The 20,141-nt window shown below is 54.6% G+C and overlaps 5 protein-coding genes across 5 annotated transcripts; all 5 read right to left on the bottom strand.

The window, feature by feature from the left end:
• Positions 1–4,006: 4,006 nt before the first annotated feature.
• Positions 4,007–5,476, bottom strand: J4E88_000065 (uncharacterized protein; the record flags this gene model as incomplete). The annotated part of the gene is made up of 1 exon (XM_049393746.1): positions 4,007–5,476. The coding sequence occupies one exon, from the start codon at positions 5,474–5,476 to the stop codon at positions 4,007–4,009; it is 1,470 nt and encodes a 489-aa protein (XP_049259575.1).
• A 2,354-nt stretch (positions 5,477–7,830) lies between these two features.
• J4E88_000066 (uncharacterized protein) lies at positions 7,831–10,229 on the bottom strand (the record flags this gene model as incomplete). Its single annotated transcript, XM_049393747.1, has 3 exons — positions 7,831–8,850; positions 8,898–10,070; positions 10,119–10,229. 3 exons carry the CDS (start codon positions 10,227–10,229, stop codon positions 7,831–7,833), a joined length of 2,304 nt encoding a protein of 767 aa, XP_049259576.1.
• A 1,150-nt stretch (positions 10,230–11,379) lies between these two features.
• On the bottom strand, positions 11,380–13,576 carry J4E88_000067 (uncharacterized protein; the record flags this gene model as incomplete). Its single annotated transcript, XM_049393748.1, has 4 exons — positions 11,380–12,426; positions 12,475–12,677; positions 12,730–12,954; positions 13,015–13,576. The coding sequence occupies 4 exons, from the start codon at positions 13,574–13,576 to the stop codon at positions 11,380–11,382; spliced, it is 2,037 nt and encodes a 678-aa protein (XP_049259577.1).
• Positions 13,577–14,469: 893 nt separating this feature from the next.
• Positions 14,470–17,111, bottom strand: J4E88_000068 (uncharacterized protein; the record flags this gene model as incomplete). The annotated part of the gene is made up of 3 exons (XM_049393749.1): positions 14,470–16,743; positions 16,801–16,907; positions 16,973–17,111. 3 exons carry the CDS (start codon positions 17,109–17,111, stop codon positions 14,470–14,472), a joined length of 2,520 nt encoding a protein of 839 aa, XP_049259578.1.
• A 420-nt stretch (positions 17,112–17,531) lies between these two features.
• On the bottom strand, positions 17,532–19,333 carry J4E88_000069 (uncharacterized protein; the record flags this gene model as incomplete). The annotated part of the gene is made up of 3 exons (XM_049393750.1): positions 17,532–18,602; positions 18,653–19,221; positions 19,273–19,333. 3 exons carry the CDS (start codon positions 19,331–19,333, stop codon positions 17,532–17,534), a joined length of 1,701 nt encoding a protein of 566 aa, XP_049259579.1.
• Between the last annotated feature and the right edge of the window lie 808 nt (positions 19,334–20,141).

The following is a 20,141-nucleotide window of genomic DNA, read 5'->3' on the forward strand; positions in this document are numbered from 1 at the left end:
TGGCTGCACCAATCGCTGAAAGTCAATAACGAGGGCTATCCACCATCCTTCCACTTCAGGCAGGTTTACAACAGCTGTAGATTGTGGCCAAGCCTGCGTTCGCGAAAGATTGCTTTCAAATGCCATCCTTTTTGATTGGCTCGTCACAAGCCTCGAGTCCGAGACAGGCAGGTTTGATACTCACTGTCGAATGCTGCAGCAGCTTCAGCGATTTTTTGCTTTCACGGGATAACAGATCTGATTGGCCTGCCACAAGCGTGACGTCCCAGAGAGGCAAGTTTGAAACAGCCATCGAAGGCTCACAGCGATTTTTCGCTTTCGTCGACAGCATTCGATGGCATGTTTCCTAGCGTTATGTCCTGAAGCGGCAACTTCGTGTTTACTGTCGAATCGCTCAAGCGATTCTTTGCTTTGAGAAGATGAGCGGCTTGATTGGTCTACCACAGTATCGTGTCCGAGACGGGCAAGTTTCAAACAGCCATCGAAGGCACAGCGATACTTTGCTTTCACAGAGAGCACTGACACACTGGCTAGATGGGCCCATGAATCCTAGCGTAAGTCCGAGACGGGCAGGTTTATGCTTACCGTCGAACGCTTCAGCGATTCTTCGCTTTGAAGAACTTGTCAGTCAGATTGGCTGGTTCACCGTTGGCGTCATGTCCGAGAGGGGCAACTTTACAACGACTGTCGAAGCCACAGCGATTCTTTGCTTTGACGCTGCGTTAGCGTCAGCGAGTCCTCCTCTTCCAGGCAGGTTTGGAAACAGGTGTCGATTGTGGCCAGAAGCCACCGCGAAACATTGCTGTTGCTGCTTTTGCACCTGGCACAAACTGATAGAGCTCCAGCAACACTATACTGGCAGCGAGGCATCACGAATAATGTATTCGACTTTTAGACATGTGGCTTTACCACACATTGCGCTGTCTAGCCGTCGATTGAGGATGCCGTGGACTTTGCTGCTAGGAAAGAAGCACTGCCTGCCTTCCAGCCCCCGACTGCAAGGCAAGTGTCGCTTGCGAGCAGCCAGTGAACGGCGACGAATCTACACCGATTACCTACAGAAGTAACTCTGCTATCTTGCCGTTGATTACGGTCATGCACGGGTACGGCGTATGCCCTAGCCCCGCGTCCAAGATCCTGCTGTGCCCCTCACCCGCGGTTCCCGCCGCCCCACCACACAAAGAATTTTCAGCAAGTTTCCGGCCATCAAGCCTCCCGGTACCATCGAACGCAGAGCAGTTCACGAAAGAAATACTTATATTGACAACATAATTCAGGGTTCTTCCATCAACAACCAGTACAACTGGCCTAATGGCCCAATGGCAAGGCGCTTGACTACGATTCAGTTCGATATCAAGAGATTCCAGGTTGTAAGTATTCACTCATACAAGCCCTATTCGAGTACCCTCGCTGACGCCTAGAAAAGCGACCCCTGGTTAGGTCACACAGGAGCTCGCAAGAGCATTCTTTTTTTGAAGTTGTTCAGCAATGGCCAAGTCTTCAGAAGACTGGATTTTTCTTTTTTTGCTCCACTACAACATCATTCATACTTTGCGTCCCTTTAGATCTCCTGCACCTCTCTTTTATACTGCTTACAACTCTTTCGAGCGTCTCAAATTGCTTGCTAATAAAAGCGTTGTAATAAGTAGAATACATCTATCCGTTGTACCATAACCACAGTCGCACGTTCTTCGCATCATACATAGCTCACGTATACACAAGAGCACAGTTGTTCAACATAACTCCCCGGCAAATGCAACCCTTAAGGCAAGAAAGGGGAACTGTCATGCGGGCGTCTGAGAGAAGAGCTGCCGTACTAGACTTTCAAGCACGCTGACTTCATTTTGCCATATGGTTCTTGTCATCTCCTGTTGCTTCCTACTTACAACAGTTATAAAGTCTTGCAGACGGCGGTAGGCTATCTACAACCCTGTCAAAGAAAGATCTTACGCCTGCGGTTGCAAGAGTGAAGAATAGAATACGGAGCTGAGGACGCAGCAGCCCGCGACATGAAAATGCAATAAAGTCTACTTACATACCACACCCACATACACTACACGCCATTCCATCCACTGTCATCGTAGAAAACAGCGAATACCTCCTAGGCATCGCATGAGTAGAACACGTTTCGCGCAAAACGACCGTGTCGGTACCAAGGGCAGACCTAGAGTTAGCCAATACAGAGTTAATTGGTATCCCGCAATAAGAGAAATGTCAAGACTAATGCGCCTCATCAGACGAAGACGGGTGCATGGGCAGTTCACTTCAATCCCTTTATTCCCCTACTGTCCTCCTAAAACGGCACACGCAGCTCGTGTCGCACATCCATCTTCCGCCTCCGCCCACCGCACACGACCAACAGCCTCGTTGGAGCAGAAGTGATGCTCTTCTTCGATGCTGTGGGCAAGGACGGTGGGAGATGCGAGAGACTGGGGTACACCCCCGCGCGGGTATGGAGCTTGCGTGTCTCTCTTTCTGGAGTCGAGATACAGAGTCTCATCCAGGCTATCTAGCTCAACTACACTTTCTGTCGCTACATTGTAGCGAAAATGCCAGGTCGCGCATACAGCACATGTCACATGTACTAGATTGCCTGCACCGATTGTATAGTCACATGCCCTAGATTGCCGGCACCGATTGTAGATTTGATATTTTAAATTGTTTAGATATGTACTTGTGCTGTTGATATATGTGCCTCGAAGCGAATGCGGTAAACATGCCGAATCAAATGTGACAGTGAAGTCATGCAATCTAAATCGCGAACACGCGATACGATACGATACGACACAATGCGATGCGATGCGAATATACCAATATGCTACGCGACGCTAAAAACGCACACAGGCTCGTTGACTTGTAAAAAAGAAAAGAGAGAAATTCTTGCGGTCAGCGCTTGACCGTCGTATGCTCCCATCGCGCAAACGCCGGTACCCATGCCCCATGCTTCTCAAAAACGCGGAAAGAAAAGATCTGACGTGAGAAAAAAAGAAAATGGATAATCTGGCAAATGCCGCGAGGCTCCGCTAATATGCGCACGATAATATAGAGAAGAAAACGAACGGAAAGAGAAAAAAATCAGCTCATAGCCGCCTCGGAAATGTCTCGTAGGCCTTCGGGCAAGCCATTTGCTCGATACAAACATGTAACACGAATGTGCCGGGTCGTGTACCCCCACCGTGTCGCGAGTCGAGCCTGGCGGACGGGCGTCTATCGGCGAGACCCGGCATTGCGGATGCCGGGTGGGGACGGGACTTGCGAAAGTGGCATCGTGAGAAAGGTCCCCAGCTTTTGCGCAAGCGAGTTATCGTGACGGGGACAGGTCATTCACCGGACGGAAGGTGGAGTATGGGCGACCGTTGCGCAGCGGAAAGAGGCGACGCCTGCGTGCATGCGACGTGTGACGTCTTGCTCCGCAACCGTGTGTCGTGTGAGTGTGGAAAGCAGGTCACGGGTCCCGATGAACCACCGAGACGTGCGTATCGCCGAGCGACCTCGCGCGGCCAACCTTCCCGTGACTGACTTGACTCCTTGGTCGAGAAACTTGCTTTGACGATGTCTCGCGACAGAAATATCCACGACACGTGCGACCCCATGTCGCGAGTATCCGCAGCCAGATCCAACGGTGCGGGCTGTGACGTTGTCCTATACCAAGACCAGGAATTCTGCTCGATTGGCGGCTCCACTAGAATCCGCGAGCGAGCGCGCGCTATGCCAAGGCAGGTGATGCGATCCTCGGAGACTCTGAATCCGGGATCGTCGAGCTTGACAGGGCTGCATGGCGCGTCTGCCAATGACCAAGGATCGAATTCCTGCCTGCACATTTGCGATGCGCTACGTGGGTGGAGCTCGACACGACATGCTTGCATGCATGCATGCGACATACTCTCGGTTCGTGTCGTGGTCGTGGTGAACGTGTCGAGGGTACCGTACCGAGTGCTGCGTGCATGCCCAACCCAGCCTGTTGACGCAACGAGACGGCCTGATGAAATTGCTAGCCGTAGCGCATTCACGCTGCGGTAACGGGAGTCCATCTAAGCGGCACACCGCTTGCGCCGTGAAGGGAAGGTGCTTTGCTAGACCCAGGCTTTCTTGGCGGCAACCAAATACGTGCCTTGCCGACGGCCTTTGTGTCGAGCTTGCCCACGCGGCGCATGTTCATTTCGAGCACGATGACACGTAGAAAGTCGCTATTCTCGCGTGGCTCGCGCTGCCGGACGGTAGGTGCGTCGGTTGACAGGACGCGTCCTGCCTCGGAAAAGGGATCCGTGGAGCGACTCCGGCGCGACTTTTGCGATCGCCCTCGGCGTTCGTATGTCTGCATTTGGATCATCGGCGCGTGGGGTTCGGCGTCGGCATCGAGGGTAAGAGAGTCGTGTAAATGCATTGACAACTCAGTCGGTGAGATTGGTGAGGGTTGTGGGTTGAGGTATCGTCGCAATTCGGGTGATGGCAGGCCTTCGACGTGTTTCGGTCGCATCTCGCTTGTGTAGTTGGGTGCCAGCAACGACCGAGTAAGGAAGTCATCCGGCGGAACGCTGGGAGCTGTGAAGTTGGAGAAGGACTTGGCGGCCGACTTGAGTGCTTGGAGTGATGCAGTCAGATTTGACTTGAATGACCTGAACCGTTCGTTTGAAGGTACTGGAGTGACGGTCTCATTGATGTCTGTCGCAATAATGTCCTCGCATTCGTCTGGGCCAAAATGAAGCAGTGGATGGTCCAAGACGCAGTCTTCTTTTGGTGGTGAAGAGACAATCTTCTCCCTGCGCTCTGGCAGTGACTTTCTGCCCAGGGAATCCGGTGTACTGAGATTGTCCCAATGCGACGCGAACGACGGGTCTTCGTAGTCCAGCGAAGGCGGTAGGGTGGAAATTGAGTCGCTCGAGATGGACCTAGACGTCAGGAAAGAGCCCTTCTCTTGCTCCATACTCAGAACGCTGCTGTACTCATCGTCCGACTCGTCCACGCGACCAAGAAGCAAGTCCATGGGCGAGCCGACAAGTGAGGGCGGAGTGTCGGAGTCGTCCTGCTTCCACTCCTGTATCAATTCGTCCATGGATATCCTCCGTTCGGTGGTAGTGCGTGGTCGTCGGCGGGTGGGCATCTTGGGGATAGCGGTAACGGCTAGCAAGGCTGCAACGGCCGGTGGTAGAGCTTTCGCATCGTGGCTCTGTGAATTGCGAGCGGGTCTGCCTCCATTGTGTCCCCTCATTCTCACAGTCTGTGTTGAAGTTGCGGACTTGAGGGGCGTTCGAGGAGGAATAACGACGGGCTGTGACATGGTTGTAGCCTCGGTATGTGAGAGGGACCCGTTCTTATTCATAGATTGCGTGTTGGTTCCCACAGTGACTGGCATGACACTTCTCGGAGAGGGACTGGATCGCGTTCGCGTGCCCATCTTTTCAGGCCTGGAGCGGGAGGTGCGTGAGGATGGCGGAGACGAGTGCTGGAGGTAGGGAAAGGACCTTGGCGAGTACATCATTATCGTCGGCTTGGGCCCTGAAGGCGTTTTCCCCGTGACTAACAGCTGGGACGATCCAGGTACGGCTGGTGCTGGCTAGGCCGGATGTGACGTGCGGCCGTCGGATTTCTTTACGTTATTGCTGGTAGGCGATTGGACGGGTCTGCAAGGGCAAGTCGCGGGCGACATGAGACTACAGGGTTTACGTGTGCCGAAGATCGCCGACGCACTGCTCTGCTTTCGCACACGAAGGTAGGCAGAGTCAAAAAAGGCGAGGATGGTATGAAGAAGTAAATACTATGGTGGTGGACTCGAGGCGGTTCTTCGGTGGTGATAAGGGAGGATGACGACGTTGGGGTCTCAGGGTTATCGGGCGGCGATAAGTAATAAGGGCAGCGTGGGAGGTCTCCTATCGAGACACCAAAAGCACACACCCAGCCCAGCTCGCATCCAGGCACGTTTCTCGGACCAGATACTGGCGGCTGAGGATAAGACTGCGTGGCCTTCTGCCAGCGCCACGCCTACTGCTGCGCTGATCACGCTTCACACGAGCATACCAGCTCTCAGCCCCGGTCGGTCCCGCATGCACAACACTCGAGCAGAGTGATCGCCTTCGGGCATCCCCTGATTGGCCCTAGCCGCCACCTCCGCCTCCGTCAGCCCTGTCGCATCCACGCCCCACGCCGGTGTCTTCTGGAAGCCATCCTGGTGGAAGCCATCCTTTTGGAAACCAGCACGTTGCGCGCCATCACATGAAGACGTCGAGTCTTAGCATTCACTCAAAAGTCAGACAAACTCACACTAGCGCACGTCCCGTCATCATGACTCCCTTCACCCGCACCTCCCATAGGCATCTACTATGTACGATGACTGTAACGTGGCTTGCAGCTAGGACTCTGTATGCACGCAGCGCTCCCCGCGGCAAGACGGTCGCATGCCTGTCTGCCTTCCGGTCACGGTTGGCTTGTGTGGAATCGCTCCGGGCCTGTCAGATGTGCTATCCTTATCTCTGTGCCAATATCTCGCTACCTGCCTCTAACTCTATCTAACCACTTCCACCATGTGTCGTGCAGCCCGGCGCCGTCTCGCACGCTAGGCCGCGGATTCCTGCGGGGTGCATGCCCGCTGCCCTCCACTGTCGAGGCAAAAAAGCATGGTGGATGTGGAGTGGAGAGAAAGTCTATTCCCACTGTGCCACTCTACACACTTCCCATACCGGCCCTTTTCTGGACACCAACTTCGTCATTGTCGTCATGTCGTGGCCTTGGAGAGTAGTTCACGGTAGGTAGAACGAAAGGCACGTGTCCTTGTGAGAATTTAGTTCGCGATTGAGGCTCCCCAACGGCCTTGCATAATAGAGCTCTGTCACGGTAACTGCACCTGCTGCTTCGAGCTTAAGGGATCTCTTGTGCGAAAGAGGAAGGAACGGAGTGACCTTCTATCGTACACCCAAGCTTCCCGGGATCGTCTTGGCCTCGGCACCGACCCGCCATTGTGCGCTTGCATTGTTTCATGTCAATCATCTTTACTCGCACAGGAAGGCATGAGTTGGTGTTGCTTGCCGCCTACGTGACCGCCTTTCGATAATCTGGAGACTGTCTACAGGAGTATGTATTCCTCTACGCATAGTATGTAATAAAGTTGATGTTATATTACTTCTTTGTAGGCGTCCAATGCATCACAAATTTCAGCATCTTAGTGCATCAGTCACGGCATGGTCGCACAAGTTTTTGCAATGTTCTGGATTCTGTTCAATCGTAATAGTACACGTCTCCTCGCCAACACACAGATCTGCCTTCCACTCACAGAGAGGATGCCTTATGCACACTTCTCTCGCTTCCTCCTCGCACAAGGGAAATTTGAACATGCAAAACGCGCAAACGAGACACAAGCAAGGTAGCGCATGGCGCGCTATCCAGATATACGCTTCCGAGGTCGCCAACGCCGGATGATCCACCACCCTACCGCTGAAAAAGAAGCAAGTGATGTGAAGAAATAAAAGAGCCACCTGGGCAGGTACATGCTGCGTTACCCAAAACAGGCGCCGCACCGGTCGCATTGCGGGAAGTGACATGCAGCGCACTACCCTGTCCAACGTACTCTAAGTACGTGGCATAGCGTGGCGATTATCCCAGCCCGCTTGTGCGTGCCGTTGCGGCAGCGAGGATGAGTCGACAAGAAGAGAAAATTTTCAGGGTCCAGTAACGCCGAGCCGCAAAGTATGCACACACGAATTAAGGAAGAGCAATTAACAGGGCTCGGTGAGCCGGAAAGTGATGAACGGCCGTGGCGGTATAAGCGTCGTGGAGCATGAAAGCCATGCAGTCGTGTCGACATGAGAAGAAAGTGTCCAAGTGGATAGGGTACTTCACTCAGTACCCGTCGCCGTCAGTCGTCCAGCCCGCTTCGGAGCCTTCGATAACGCGTACCATGCGACCGTCCTGCTCGGTTAACAGTTCGCCCGTGTCGACGCTCCGTATACCGCGGACCTTCTTGCCTTGGATTCTACCCGGACTGGCGACATGGCCGCCCTCGGGTGTGTAGCGCTTCATCTGCCGCCGGTAGGCGTGGAAGTCGACTTCTTCCTCCGGTACCTCGTCGGACTGTTCACTAAACGTTTCCCAGTTCTCGGAGCCGGATTGCATGGTCATGCCTGTAGCGGCTGTGCCTGTGGATGAGGTTTGTGATATTTGTCGACTGCTAGCGGATGATAGTGATGGCGGTGGGTAGGTGGGTGTGTAGCCTCCTCTCATGGTGCGTCCCATAAAGGAGCGGTCGTCGTATGGGTCCTCTGGTTGTACGTTGCGCACGATGCTTTCACTGCGGTCTCCACGGTTGAACTCGAAGCGGTTCATCGGGGTCTCCATTGGTGATGGCTCTGGAGGGACGAACAGATCTTTCATACGTGGGGGAGGAGCCATAGGTGGCGCCATCTTGCGCATCGTAGCCGAATCTTCTCGTGACAGTTGTGGTCGCTTCTCAGGCGAGCTCCTGCCGTTCGTTGTGCCATTCAGTCCCGCACGAGAAGGAATCTTGGAAGGACTCTTTTGGGCCGATGCCGACACCGAAGCACCAAAGTTGGGGCCCACCGATTGCGCAAAAGTGCTACGGGACATGCTTGCTGCGGATACGCTCTGGCCAAAGTTCGATACGGGTGTCTTTGATCGGCTGGGTGGCGCACCACGAACTGTGCCGGCACGGCTGGGCGCCGCGGAGGCTCTGCCAACGGTGGCTGGTTTGGTAGGCATACCGCTGTTCGAGGGTGTCTTTGCGCGAGGTGGTGGGGCTGCCTTTTGCGCGGCTGCGTATAGTTCGTCGAGGTATCGGTTGCCGTGGACAAGGAAAGGACGTCCGTATTCGTCTTCCCAGCTCTCGAGGGTGACTCTCAGATCCTGTGATGTGTTAGCTCAATTCCTGCTCCTTTACTGAGGTGACTTACTGTTTCAATCTTGGGCAGCTCCTTTGCGATGCGCTTCCGCATCTTCTCCTCGCGCAGGAGCTTGCCCGGGTCGCGTCTCTCGCCCTTGTTACCGCGCGCCATCAGACGGGTTGCATCCTGGCTCGATTGTGCAAGCTCATCGCGTTCCTGAATAAGCTCGCGGTGACGATCGATCTTCTGGAGTATAGGCAGCCGTTGCTCCTTGAGCGCTTCGAGACGTGCGATTTCGGATTCGTGGGCGGCGAGTAGAGCGTCACTGCAGACGTCGGAGAAGGCGGGCGTGAAGTCGAGCATCTCTTCTTCGGAGAAGTAAAGAGCGTCCCATAGTTCCTGGAGTTGAACGCGCGCCTCCTCGACGAACAAGTGTAGGTTCTGGCGCTTGAGCTCGTTCAACCTGGCCAGCTCATCCTCGTACTCGTTGATGGTGCGCAGGCCACATCCACGGTTGCTGGTGAGGAATTGCTTGCGCTCGCGCTCCTCAATGCCCAGGCGGTCCCAGAGTTCCTCGATGGTTGTGCGCAGCTGCCCTAACCGTCGTTCGCGACCGCGCTTCTCCTCGACAAGTCGCTCCTTCTTCGCGTTCAATTGCGCGAGATCGTCCTTGTGCAGGCCGAGTTGTTCAGGCGCGTCGCGATGACATTGCACGATCGCGCTGTCCGTTTGCGCTTGTGGTGTGCCGAGTTCTGCCCAAAGCTGGATGATCTCCTGGCAGATGACCTGGACTGTGTTTAGGCGCTTTGTGTATTCCTCGTATACGCGTGTGAATTCGTTGTCGAGCTTGGTGACGTAGGAGGGCGAGATGTCGAAAGAGGGCGAGACTTTCGCGTTGGGCGCGGTGGGCGGGAGTTTGACCTGCACGAAGGACGATTCGAGATGCGACGCATACGATTCCAGGGCTTCGGCCAGTTTCCTGACCTGCTCGAAGCGCTCCTTGTGCATCTTGCTGACCGAGTTGTATCGCTCCTTCAGGCCCTGGAGGCAGCGCGTCAAGGGGAAGGTGATGGCCCGGTCGTCCTGGTCATCGTAGTTGGGGTTGGGCTTGTTGTCGTCCAGTGCAGCCTCCATCTGGCGGATAGTCTTGAGCAGACGATGCGCCTCTTCTGTCATCTCATGTTTCTCGCTGGTGACTTGTCGCAATTGGTTGTGGAGCGTCTCGGACAGGGCAGAGAACAACTACACATTGTCAGCAGTCGCGCGCGCATACAATTCGTCCTTTCTCACCTCTGCTTCGCGCGATTCGCGCTCATGGCTGGGGACGCCAATGTCGTCGAACAAGCCGTGCAGCTGGCCGATGATGGTGGTGACCTGCTGGGCGAGGTAGCTCGTGTCCATGGTGGCTGCAGACCCGCCAGCGAGATGCGAGGCTCAAACGCGCATGCAATGTGACCGCGTCCAGTGGGGCGGAGAAACTTTGCGCGAGCAATGGGATGCGGTGTGATGAGTCCTGACTCTGACGTGGTAGTGGATAGTAGTGGGGAAGCGAGATGCAGGCGGTCGCAAGAGGCCGAGCAGGAGGAGAAGGCGTAAAACGAGGGAATGGCTCAAACGACACTCTACTTGTATGCCAGGCCAGTGCAAGGAAGCAATGCTCGAGATGTGTATACACAAGACGCAAGTGATGCAATGCTGGGGATGGGCCGCAGATCAGAGTCAAGCGGGTGGTCATAGTGGTTTGCGCGACACTATTTTGGAACAATGCGCCAAGGATGCCGTTGGCACAGCGACGTCCCGGGCGCGTCCATGTAGCGCGCCATCACGAGAACGCCTCGTTTCACACGATCGCCCTCCGCCACTCAGACGCGCGGGGTAGGCGGTACAGCATGGATCATACTGGTAATCTGCATGTCAACACGACCGGTATTTGCTACATTCCCAGCTGGCTATACCCGTCCTATATGCTGACCTGGACTACTCGAGACTTGTTGCCTCGTTGCCTGGCCGCCTGGTCGCTTTTAGGCTTTGACAGGACACCACTACCCTGAAGAAACATGTCCAATGCTCGACGAATAACTATCCGGCTTACTGTACCGAGTCTGTGTCCAACATGCCATCGTGAAGGATTTCTGTTGGTGAAGGACTCTGGTCGTAGTGGGCCGATGGTTCCCTGTTTCTTATCCGCTGATAGTCCGGACCCAGAAAAGCTACCTGCACCAACCTCAGCTCTGCCGCTTCCCGGCAGCTGAGATTTCTTTTCCATACCCGTTGCTATGTCGACCTCATATAGGCGCGTGTAATAGTTCTTGCGCTCTAACGCAGTTCGTGTACGGGCCTTTCGCAACCTGCTTTGCGCTTTGCTGAAGCCGAGGAGAAGCAAACCTCTCGTATTCACGGAGGCTGTTCCGTATCAAGATGGGATTACACCAGGGTAGTCGGTATGTGAGCCGTGTGTCGTGGCACCGACCACAAACATACTACAGCGGTTCAATTGCTCATCTCAATACCAGAATTGTTAGACATTTAATGATCTTCATACGTCTACTCTTCAAGTACACCTAAATGTAGCCGTCCACCTCCCACCCTTGACGTCCTTGACATCCACATCCCCCTGCCCAGCCATAACCTCAACAACAACATCCCCACTCAGCCCCTCCATTCCACTCATAACCACCCGTCCCGCACATTCCAGCACCGGCATCCTAACCTCTCCCACCGTGCCCTCTGGCGCCTCAAAGTCCAACATTATGCTGTCATCCAACACCTGCGTCCTCGCACCAAAGAAACCCAAACTCGTCCTGAAGCCCGCATCCGCAAACTTGAGATCACCAAGTGAAGGCGCAATACGCCATGTTGCTCCGCCAGCAGTGAGTAACTGTACACCGGCTACATATTGTGTGAGGCTGGAAGTCGGTCCTGTTGCCCATCCGTGGGCGTGGCTGATGCGCGCGTCGTTGTTGTAAGGCGCGTAGTGGAGTTCGCCGGTAGTACTGTATCCTTCGATGAAGGTGGAGTTTGTCATGCGGGGGTCGTCGAGCATGAAACCCCATTGGAGGCGCATCAACTCCAATGCTGCAGTGGTGTTCTGCGCAAGGAAGTGGGATTGCAGTTCGAAGCCGGAGATGAAGGGTGAGATGGCGTCTGCGGCTTCGGGGGCAGGAGCGCCGTATGGAGTCCATCGCAAGACCAAATTCTGTGAGATCATACTCGTTTGCGTGCTGTTCTGCGTGAGGTTAGCGACGACGGCCCATGCGTTTCCGTCTTGGGGCATGAGCGTTGTCGTTTCGTTGTCGCGGTACATGCCCTCTTGCTCATCCCAGAGAACTTCATTGGCGGCGGTCTTGATACCATCAGCTGTTTCTTGCCAGGAAGAAATGTTGGCTGTGTCGTTCAAAGCTGAGGCGAGGTAGATGCCCTGGTTGATGGTGTAGTACAGGATGGCGTTTGCTTCGATATTGTGGCCGCCCATGCCGAAGCGGAGCCAGTCGTTGGGCGCAGTTACGTTCATGAGGCCGCTAGAGTCGATGTTGGAGAGGGAGAAGGAGAGGGCGAATTTGTATTTGTCCCATAGAGATTTGAGGTAGTCCATGTCGCCCTGGAGAAGTGGTCAGCGAGTGTGAAGGATTTGATCGGGGTGTCTTACAGTGTAGAGGAAGTGGTCAGCGACACCGATCAGAGTGTAGAGGTGGTAGGTGAACGATATCGCCTGAGGAGGGAAAGGCCTTCCAGCATATGGGAGTAGACCATTCGATGCGTTCTGTACCGCGAAGAGCGAGTCCAACGCATTCTCAATGGAAATGACATCGTTCGTTGATACCACGACACCAGGGACTGCTATCGCCATGTCTACCAATGTCTGTCAGCATGAACTAAAATAGTGGAGGATGTATCAACGTACCGCCAGCCCAAACAAGCCTATCTCGCTTCGCACCATCAACCAGCGCACTCTTGCCACTGGTAATGGTATAGTTGTTATACCAAGTAACATTAACCGGCGACTGGTCGTCCTCACTCGAGAAACCTTCTTCGCGCAGATGAACAAGCGCATTGCCGGTGTCTGGTTCAATCGTACAGATCTGGTTCGTGTACGCTCCGGCATACCATACGCGATTGAGCAGCTCATCTGCAACACGTTAGTCTTTCTACCCAAGCGACAGAAGCAAGCAAATAATGAATGACATACCATCGCAATGGAAATACCCCGTATAATTCCCCAACGCATTCCCCTCCCAATGAGGCATAGCAGTATAATGCACCTCGGCGCCCGTCACCTCCACACTCCCCGTCCCATTATGCACCAACGTCATATACCTAAACCCACCCCTCACCTTCTCCTTCGGCGCTGTATACCGTCCTGTACCATTGACATGGAACCAGAGGGTCTCGTCCTTTCCCGCATCGGCCGTCGCATCGCTGCTCCGGTTGCTGACCCATAACGAGCTCTCGGAGAAGGTAACGCCGATGTATTCGTCGGAGGACGAGTTGACGGAGCCGATCGTTACGGTGACGAGACCCGCGATGTTGATACCGAAGTCGTACGCTGTTGCTGCTTCGCCGGTGAAGACGGAACTGCCATTTGCGCTGGTGAGGCTCTCGGGGTGCGTGACGGAGCCGTTTGTGCTGTGTACGGAGACGGGGTGGAGGGTTCGTGATTTGGGCGCGAGGATGTATTGCGAATAAGGTATCGATGCGAGCGCGACAGGTACGACAGCCGCGAGACTGACTAGAGAGTTGGAGAACCTCATGTTTGCGTATATAGCGACCGGATCCAAAAAGTCCAATCCTACAACTCATTCAAGTTCTTGACGATCCAAGGCTTATGTACCTTTCCCTCCCGCTGCCTTCCGGCACCATAGCCAACGCCATGGCCCCGTTTCGATTCCCACAATCATTTGCCGATTTCGAAGATCTGGAGGCTGTTCGGATGAGTACACACCGAGATGACGACGTCGAGCGACAAATTCCTTCGTTAGATCGCGGAGCCTGCACCTAGCCCCGGTACCCATCCTAGTCATTGCGGGGAAGCGAGTCGTTTTCGCAGCCACTGCGGGTCGGTCTTCTGCACATGGCTGACGCTAGTGTGGGTTTTCCCCCGAAGAAGTAGCGGCCCGGGGATTTGCCGGGTGTGCCTGCCTCCACGTCCCGATGTCTTGGAAAAGGAGCTTGGGAACGAGGAGGAGCAGGCTAGTTGATAGTTTGTGCGAGCGGATCTTGCCGTATACAATCAGAATATCGAGCAGGGATTGATGAAGCTCCTGATATACTGCAGTCTACAATAAGATACAGGAAGAAAGTTTAAAGAGTTTACAGGCATCGTAGCCTCCTACCTGTTTGATAACATCTACTTGTCTATAAATTCAACTCGATGTAGGCTTCTACCTGTTTCATGATGCTCACCTGCTTATATACTCAGCTTAATGTAGCCTTCTAAGCTATCCGTATAAAGACAGGTTTCTCATAATACTTGCTGTCCCAAGCTGAGAAGAGGAGCCGGTTAAGAGAATTTCGCACTTTGTGCATGGTTACATGTCAGCACAAATACAGACTGAATACACGTGAATGATTACTATACACCAGCCCATATTCATATCCATCACTGCGCCATTCGTTTACATAACCCATCCACAAACCCAACTGCCTACCTCTTCCCCTGCGGCAACATCCCCAATAACCTCTCCAATTCCATCGCCGTACTCCCATCAGCCTTATCCCTAATCTCCTGCAACAGCTCCCTATCCTTGGCTTTGAACGCCTCCTCACCCGCCTTGACCATCAACCCACACTTAATCCACATATCGACCCTCTCCGGCACCGTCAGCGTTGTGCACTTGGGGATAAAGACACTCGCTACTCTGGTGTTTCCCGCACCAAGGACCTCGTTGAAGAAAGGCTCCCAGCCAATCGGGCTCTTCTTTTGCTTTGCAAATTCCTCGAGCTCGTTCCAGTGCCGCGCTGCGACGAGGGCGCGGAGGCGGATGTATGTGTATGTTTTGTCGTTGATCTTGAACTCTGACTGCACCTTTTGGGCGCGCTTATAGTGGCCTTGGCGGATGAGTTGAAAGATTGTCTCGTTTGCTGAGAGACCGATGTATGTTTGACCTGGTAGCGCACCTGCGGGTGTTGGGTCTCTCGGTCCGTTGAGGTCTGTTTCGAACTGGTGTTGGAGACGGAGCAGTTTGGCAGCATCGTCTATAGCTTGGCGCTGGAAGACGGCCGCGCTGTCGCGTGAATCTTGGAGGTACTTTGACGCCAGCTTCAATTTGTCTTGCTGGGCTGGGTGGCTTTCCTGTGCGATTGCTTCGGACAGTAAGAGGTTCGAGCCGTCTAATCTCCTGTCGTCTTGGTAGTATAAATCTTTCAGCAGCTCGCGATCCTGATCCCAGGCTGACGACTCGACCAGAGCTGTGGCGACCGGGCGGCTGTTGATGACGCGGAAGAAGGAGGCAAGAGGTAGCTTCTTGCGTAGGTGTAGGAGAACGTGGAAGATGAGATCGGTATCGCCCGACTCGATCGCCTTGTCGAGCGCAATGTTATCTTCCTTCATGTTGAGTAGTAGCGGTACTTGCTTGCCAGCTCTGGGTTCGTAATTGAGAAGCTCCGTCGCCAGTCGCACGCGACCTTCATCGTAGGCCGCCCGTGCGATCTCTTCGAATGAGACACCAGGCTTGCCATGCAGTTTCTTGACTATAAGACTGCAAATCTCCTCTTCTGGGTCCGTCGAGACGCGCACCTTTTGCTGGGCCCAGTGTCCGTGGATCTGGTTTGCTGGCAGATGCAGATACTCGGCTATGCGCAAAGCAAGAAGGTATTCGCTGCGGTTCGTGAGACGCTCAACGAGCTTCTCAGGCGTCATGCGGCGATACTGGTCGTAACTTAGCGGTAGGCCAACCTCATAGAAGCGCACAGCGTTCAGAACTCGTAGTGTGTCGCACGTGTCGACAAAGTCGTCAGACGAGTACAGGTCCAGCACTGACTTTCCGTACGAAGCCGCTTTCAGCAGCGACTTTTGCCAATGGATGTTGTACTCATGCGCAGCGGCCTTGATGCATGTGTCCACCGCCTCGCCCAGACTCGGTCGTATCAGCTGTATGAGGTCGTCGGCCTTGGGGCTCTTCTGTTCTAGGAGCGAAGACGCTTCCAACAGATTTGCAGCAGGCGAGTCGGAGCCCAGCCTGAAGACATCCACCGCCTCATCCGGCACCTTTTGTATGAATTCGCAGACGTCGTTCGTGAGGAGCCGTATGCCATCGACGTCCGGCAAGAGATGCACCCAGGTGTCGTAGTAGAACTTGGTCGCGGCACTTCGAGGGCCGATCAGGTGTACTTCGTCTTCCCAGGCTAACGCGACGGCGTTCGAGCCGCACCATTCCATGTCTTTCGGCACTGTCTTGATCTTGCTGTCGTACTCGCTGAGCTTGTCGTTCCAGTCGCCGCTGACAACCCACACCTTTCCATCCTCTGTGTAGAAGGCCAGAAACTCTGCACGCGGACTGACGCTGATGTGCCTGAACGGACCGGCATCGAAGTTGCGATCTTCCGCCTCAGTCGCATCGACAACGTACAGTGTAGATCCAATCGCTAGTATGACTTCCACCGACCGCGAGAGCGAGTAGGCAGGTGGTATGATGCTCCATGATATGACGGGTTCGGTCGGCGGTATCGCGAGGAGTTTGGGGCGTGGTTCGGCGTACGAGGTGACTGAGATGAGATGGTTGTTCCCGAGAAGCGCTACGAAGCCGGTGTTGTAGAATTTGCAGGATAACACACCGTATTCGTCTGCGCCGTGGCCGAGGGTGAAGGGCACGAAGTCGCCTTGGAGGTCGTAGTAGCAGCGCACCGTTCCGTCGGAAGTGATGACCAGCAGCTTCTCGTCTTCCGACCATCCCAGGCCCTTTATTGTGCCTTTGTCCCACTATCGCCTGTCAGTATTCCGTCCTTCATCTCCGGGCACGTGTAGAGGGTTGCATACGTTGATGCTGCGTATCAGCTTGCCCGCGCAGCTGTAGATGTCGATGCTCGATTTGGATGCGCCAGGACCACGGTAGGTATGCAGCTTCTCCTCATCGCGGTAGACAGCTACAGAAGTCAGTCAACTGGTCACATGTTTGCGCAGTCGTCGGCAGACGGTGGGACGTACCTACCTACAGCACCGCTATACGGCGCCCCCACCACATTGTAGTTCTCGAGCTCGAGGTCCGCGTCGAAGACGGCCTGGTAGAGCTGCACCTTCCTGTAGAACTTGTCGCCGACCTTTTCCCAGTTGGCTGTTGGCTTGGACATGGTTGAGCGCGACTACCGGGGTATCATCGCGCGAACTTGTCGGAGGCTTGGGGTGCCTGCATGGAGCTTCGAGTTGAGGTCATAGCTCTCCCGCCGAGGCTGCCGCAACGCCTGCGAACAAATCTAGGCAACATCCGCTTCGTTTCCTCATTGTGTGACTTTAGGCATGATATGGCAAAGTGTACTTCAGCGTCTGTTGTAATGTCATGTTCGACTCACGTCAAGTCTCCGCAGAACTCATCGAGACTCATGGGATATCTTTCATTTCTTGGTAACTATATACTGGTATACTAATCTTGGGTACTGCCAAATCCAACTTGAAGAAAACGCCGTCGCTCATGCATTCGTAACCAATCTGTGCGCCTCGAAGTCCGATTTCCTCCCAACCAAGTCGCATAATCAACATCAGAACATATCTGCTCAATGACCTCCGATGAGCTCAGCCAGTGTCTCGCGGATACCGAAGCGATCGACATCGCTGCCGACCTTCTTGCGGAACATGCCCAGGTCCTGGAGGAAGGCCTCCGCCTCATTGTGCAACTCCTGCGCCAACTCATCGTGGTCACCCTCATCATAGCCTGAATCAGAGTCATCATCGCTGGCCTCACCATCAGGAGCAGGGATCGATCCATCTTTACCCTCGCCTTCGCCTAGCCATGACTCATTCTCGAAGTCTGGCGTACCAAGCTCCCGGGGCGGTGGCAGGACGATGGGGTTCTTGAGCTCTCCTAGAGCGAGCTGGAGATGGCGGCGCAACGAGTCGATCTCTGCGCGCAAAGCTACGTTTGTGGGACGCAGCTCTTCGACCTCGGAAGTGAGCGCCTTGATCTTCGCAGCAGACACTTGACGGTTCTCCTCCATGAGGCGCTGCATGAGTGCGACCTGCCTCTGGTACTCGTCTAGCTCGGTGGCTTCCTCCCTCTTGCGCTGGCTGGCGGCGTTGACACAGACTTGTAGACTGCGGATCTGTTCTGACATCTCTGCGATCTGAGCGTCTCGCTGTGCAGCCGACATGCAGTCCTGGTTGACCAAGGCACGTGTGCGGATGCGCTTGGCCTGGTCGGCGTAGCGTAGGGTGGAAAGAGTCTCATCGTAGTCGGCCGGCGCAATGCAAGCAACCATGGCTGTCTTGCTGTTACCACCCAACGAGTCTTTCAACAGCCAGGTCAAGACTGAATCACGGTACGGCACAACCTCTCGTGGTCGTCGTCCCTTCGCACCGTGTCGTCTTGGGTCTGCCAGTGCAGCAATGACGCGACCAAGTGTAGTAAGAGACTTGTTGATTTGTCCTCCCTCCTTCAAGCGAGCTCCGGTGGCTTCGGTCGACTTGGCACGTTCGGAGCCAGCGAGATCGACGAGGCGCATGCGTGCTGTGCGTTCGATGGTCTCATCGGAGAGAAGCGAGTGGGTGATTTGCTTGAGGCGGATCGTGAAGACGGCGTGGGATCGTGATGAGGTGTCGTTCATCTTGGTGGAGGCAGTCGTTCGGCTCTATAATACTGTTAGTATGTCGCTGGATGAGTATGTAGAGATGCGCCTACCATGTCGCCAATCTTCATCAAGCGCGCAACATCAGCGTAGCTCTTGACTTCAGCCTCGGTCAGACCCTGCACGTATACACCATCCTTCTGACTCTCGCGAATCTTGAGGTAGATGGGCGGGGTCGTCCTCGGAGTGAGCAGATCCCGCACGTGCTCGTTGTAGACTTCGAAGTAAGAGACTTGGACGTGGTAGTTGGTGTTGGGCGACGGTTCGTGTGCGATGCGATCGAACAGCTCCTCGCAAGTTCGCGGGATCAAGCCTGGGTTGTCTGGTGTGCCCATCATGGTGTAACTCTTTCCCGACCCCGTCTGACCGTATGCGAAAATACATGTGTGGTATCCTCCGAAGTTGTGGTCGAGGAACTCCTCACCAAAAGAGCGGTAGACATCTTCTTGGTGGGCGTAGTGCGGGTCGGACTCGTCGTGCGACCAGTATGAGCGATCGAATGTGAATTCCTTGTCGTCCAGAACACGGCGTCCGCTGTTCCCACTCTCTTCTGGCGCATACAGTGTGGTCTTTTGTGTGGCTGGGTCCATGCGGATTAGGCACTTCGTGCCCTTCTCTTTCTCTATAGCCCTTATTAGTGTCTGTAAGTATCAATTGAGTACTGATATCCTACCTCTCGGCACAAAGGCCCTACATCGCACCACCACCTTGACATTGCCGGGGTCGTCGTTCATGGGCGCGGGTGATGAGAGCGCCTGAAGATACGATGCGTCGGAAGCGCGCATGGAAGGCGCAGAGGCGGTAGTGTGTAGGGGATACATTCTGCAGTCCAAGATACCGTCTAGTATGAGGTAGCAAGAATCCAAGAGCTGTTGCGACCGGTGAATGTACAGCAGGTGCATAGGCGGTGTTGAGGTGGAGCACGGATCGCTCCCGCCCATGACTCGTGGGCCATTGTTTGGGCCGTGTCAACACGCGGTTGCCGTGTGCGATCGATAACACGTCACTGCCAAGCTCCCCACTGACGCGCGCGCCATCACAGCGCGACGCGACCAGACCAAAGGGGATGTCTAATAGCTTCCGAGATCTGCTGGGGAGATACTGTGTGGTCGGATCAGCTTGGATCTGTCTCCAGGTACACACTGACGAGTACCCACAGCAGCCCTCGTCTCCCAACACGACGCGACAGGACGACCTGGCCAAAAGCAAGAGCTAGCTGACCTGTCCATGGCATCAATAGACGGTGAAGCTGTCTAGGCGCATGCAGTGCTGCTCTGGCATGAGCAACCGGTGAAGGATCAAGGACTCTCAGTCGGATACCTTGTAGTCACCAATGACGGCTTTCGTCCCAGCGCCTTCCACTCAACATGCTTCAATTCAGGTCGCGTTCTCTCGTCGACACGAGACATTGATCTATTGCCCATCGCAATCTTACACGGCTTCTTGTTCGTTTCGTTACGTTGTTGGACTGATGTTGTCAGTATCGCAGTTTCGGCCGGCGGTGCATCGCAGTAGCGACTAAATTTTCCATCTGAGGCGGGC

This window comes from Alternaria novae-zelandiae, assembly GCF_023758075.1.
Source record: "Alternaria novae-zelandiae strain BMP 2774 chromosome Unknown scaffold_1, whole genome shotgun sequence".
Classification (NCBI taxonomy): Eukaryota; Fungi; Ascomycota; class Dothideomycetes; order Pleosporales; family Pleosporaceae; genus Alternaria; species Alternaria novae-zelandiae.